General features: G+C 36.6%; 2 protein-coding genes across 9 annotated transcripts in view; one reads left to right on the top strand and one right to left on the bottom strand.

Moving 5' to 3' along the window:
- dlgap3 (discs, large (Drosophila) homolog-associated protein 3) overlaps positions 1 to 2227 on the top strand; it is a 908365-nt gene that overhangs the window by 756711 nt on the left and 149427 nt on the right. The gene's annotated exons all lie outside the window — the stretch shown is intronic.
- The window catches only part of LOC103472144 (tRNA selenocysteine 1-associated protein 1), a 19296-nt gene that overhangs the window by 8074 nt on the left and 8995 nt on the right, over positions 1 to 2227 (bottom strand). For 3 of the 4 annotated variants that reach the window (XM_008421549.2, XM_017307434.1, XM_008421547.2), the window contains exons 2-4: positions 1020 to 1117; positions 844 to 958; positions 705 to 754 (exon numbers count right to left, since the gene is read on the bottom strand). In XM_008421549.2, the coding sequence (XP_008419771.1) occupies positions 705 to 754; positions 844 to 958; positions 1020 to 1117 (263 nt within the window). The remainder of the gene's footprint in view (positions 1 to 704; positions 755 to 843; positions 959 to 1019; positions 1118 to 2227) is intronic. The other variant, XM_008421548.2, reaches the window with a different exon arrangement.

Genomic DNA, 2227 nt, shown 5'->3' with positions numbered 1-2227 from the left:
AGTGCAGCGGATTACCTCATCATGCAGGGCCGGTCCAAGGCTGCATGAGGCCTTGAGCAGACTTAGGGGCCCCTTTTGTTGCTAAAATCATCAGCACCTCTAACAGCTTCTGTGTTAGATTTAGTGAAATATGGGAGAAGGGAGTAGTTTAATTGGCCAGTCTAAAAAGCAATAAGTTATAATCGCAGTTTACTCATTTGTATTTGTAAATTCAAAGATTAAACTCACAGCATCTGATTGTTGCTCTGGTAACATAACAATCTAACTATGAATATTGGTCTTTGAAGTTTTACAAAGTAAACTTGCCAGATCCTTAAAATCTTGTATTTAAATGTTAAACAATTTAAAACCATTTAATTTATGTACGCCTAAACAATTGAATAAAATTTAACAGCATTGACAATATCAAACAAGTGTTACATTTATGTATCTGTGGTCCGTTTTAAAATATTAGCGTTTATGGGGCCCCCGAAGGCCTTCGGGGGGCCTGATGGAACCGCTAACTTAATTTGGATTAAACAGAAGTTTAAATTTGTTGTTTTAATACTAGTTGTGGGTTTAAATAGCATTTCACTGGATTTCTTTTCCCATAAGATATAATTACACATTAATACTTTTACATTTCCCCGACCACCGGGCTTAGTACGTTTTCTGGAGGAAACCCTGCAATCTCTTAAGTTTTTTGGTACATTAAATGGACTCACCCAGCCTCCTGTTTCCCAAATGTGGCTCTGTTCAACTTGAATCTTGTAGGCTACATCAAAGACATATAGATACGTTTTCAAAGGGATTTTCATCAAACAACACACAAAGGAAAATGTATTCAGGAAAAATTTCAAATACCGGACTGGCTCCTGGCATGGATTTCCCGTTTACTTTGCGCAGACACCTTTCAGCGGTGGCCTCGTCCGACATCTCTACGAAACAGTAACCCAAAGCCCCCCTGGGAGATGGAGAACTGTTAAACGTCAAAATGAAAGCACTGCAAGCGTCCAGCTGGCTGTGGGCTCAACACTTACCCCGTCATCTTGTTCCGAATGATTCGCACATTCACCACCTGTTCCCCCATTGTGGAAAAGGCTCTGGTGATGAACTTCTCATCCATGTAGGTCTCAAGCTGAAGTGGAAAAAAACAACAACAATAACAAATAAAACAGAAATGCATTCCAGGAATGAATGATTTAGTCTGCTGAGCACCATGTTCAAGTAGGTCTTTAACCACAACTTTCCATTTGGTCATTAGAGCTGGGCAATACATTAATAATTGATCGTGATAGGCATGCAATCAATATCAACAGATATTGATCACGTGATCTGATAAAATATTCTATATTTGATATATAAAATAATTACTGAAGTATAATCCAGAACTGCACAGCATTCTGGGGGATGTAGGCAGAGGAAATACTTTAGCCACTCAATCGCTCAGTCAACTAAGCAAGGTCAGTGGCATCAACTAACTCACCCACTCTTTGGTTACCTAGCAACAACCTGTTGAGTAACTTGTGCAGTGGCAGTTTGCCACCATGCCTCATAAAAACAACAAAAACAACAAAAAAACTGGATAAAACAGGAAAAGTTACGCCACCACTTTGGCAGTATTTCAGAGATTTAAAACAAAATCTAATTATATATAGACAATTATCAATAGACTAATACAAAGAACTTGTATTGTAAAAAGGTTTTCAGCCATATTGTCCAGCCCTAGTTAAAAGTAAATGAAACTGGTTCTGATGTTCAGTTGTTAAATAATAATGCCACATGTTACATCAAAAGTGAAACAACTTTCTTAAGGGATAATTATCCCTTAAGACTGGAAGAATTCAATATTTTTGTTATAATGGAGTCAAACTATGGCTTTTTATGCTACATTTTTGTTTTTTCTGTAAACCCATTTATAAGTGTACAGAGTGTGTAATAAAGACTGTTTTCTTTTCAAAGTCTAAAATTCTCAAGATGTAACTTATGTCTTGTCTTCCATTTATATGCATATTCAAATAAAAATGTAGTAATCGTTCTGCAAGTTACAGCATTAATAAACTATTCCAAAAATATAAAAATTTACATTTCCCAGGAAATGTTAATTTTTTTTTAATTGTAGTCAATATTAGCAGCTGTAGTCTTGGGCAAGTTACAATGATGGTAGCGGTTTTTGAAACGTAGCACTGAAAAGCAGACATGGCTGTCTTAGCCACAATAGGAAAATATGAGAGGTAGCACACAGCGT

This window comes from Poecilia reticulata, linkage group LG11 (genome assembly GCF_000633615.1).
Source record: "Poecilia reticulata strain Guanapo linkage group LG11, Guppy_female_1.0+MT, whole genome shotgun sequence".
NCBI lineage: Eukaryota > Metazoa > Chordata > Actinopteri > Cyprinodontiformes > Poeciliidae > Poecilia > Poecilia reticulata.
The sequence above is the reverse complement of the archived record's forward strand: the minus strand, read 5'-3'. Positions and strand labels throughout refer to the sequence as shown.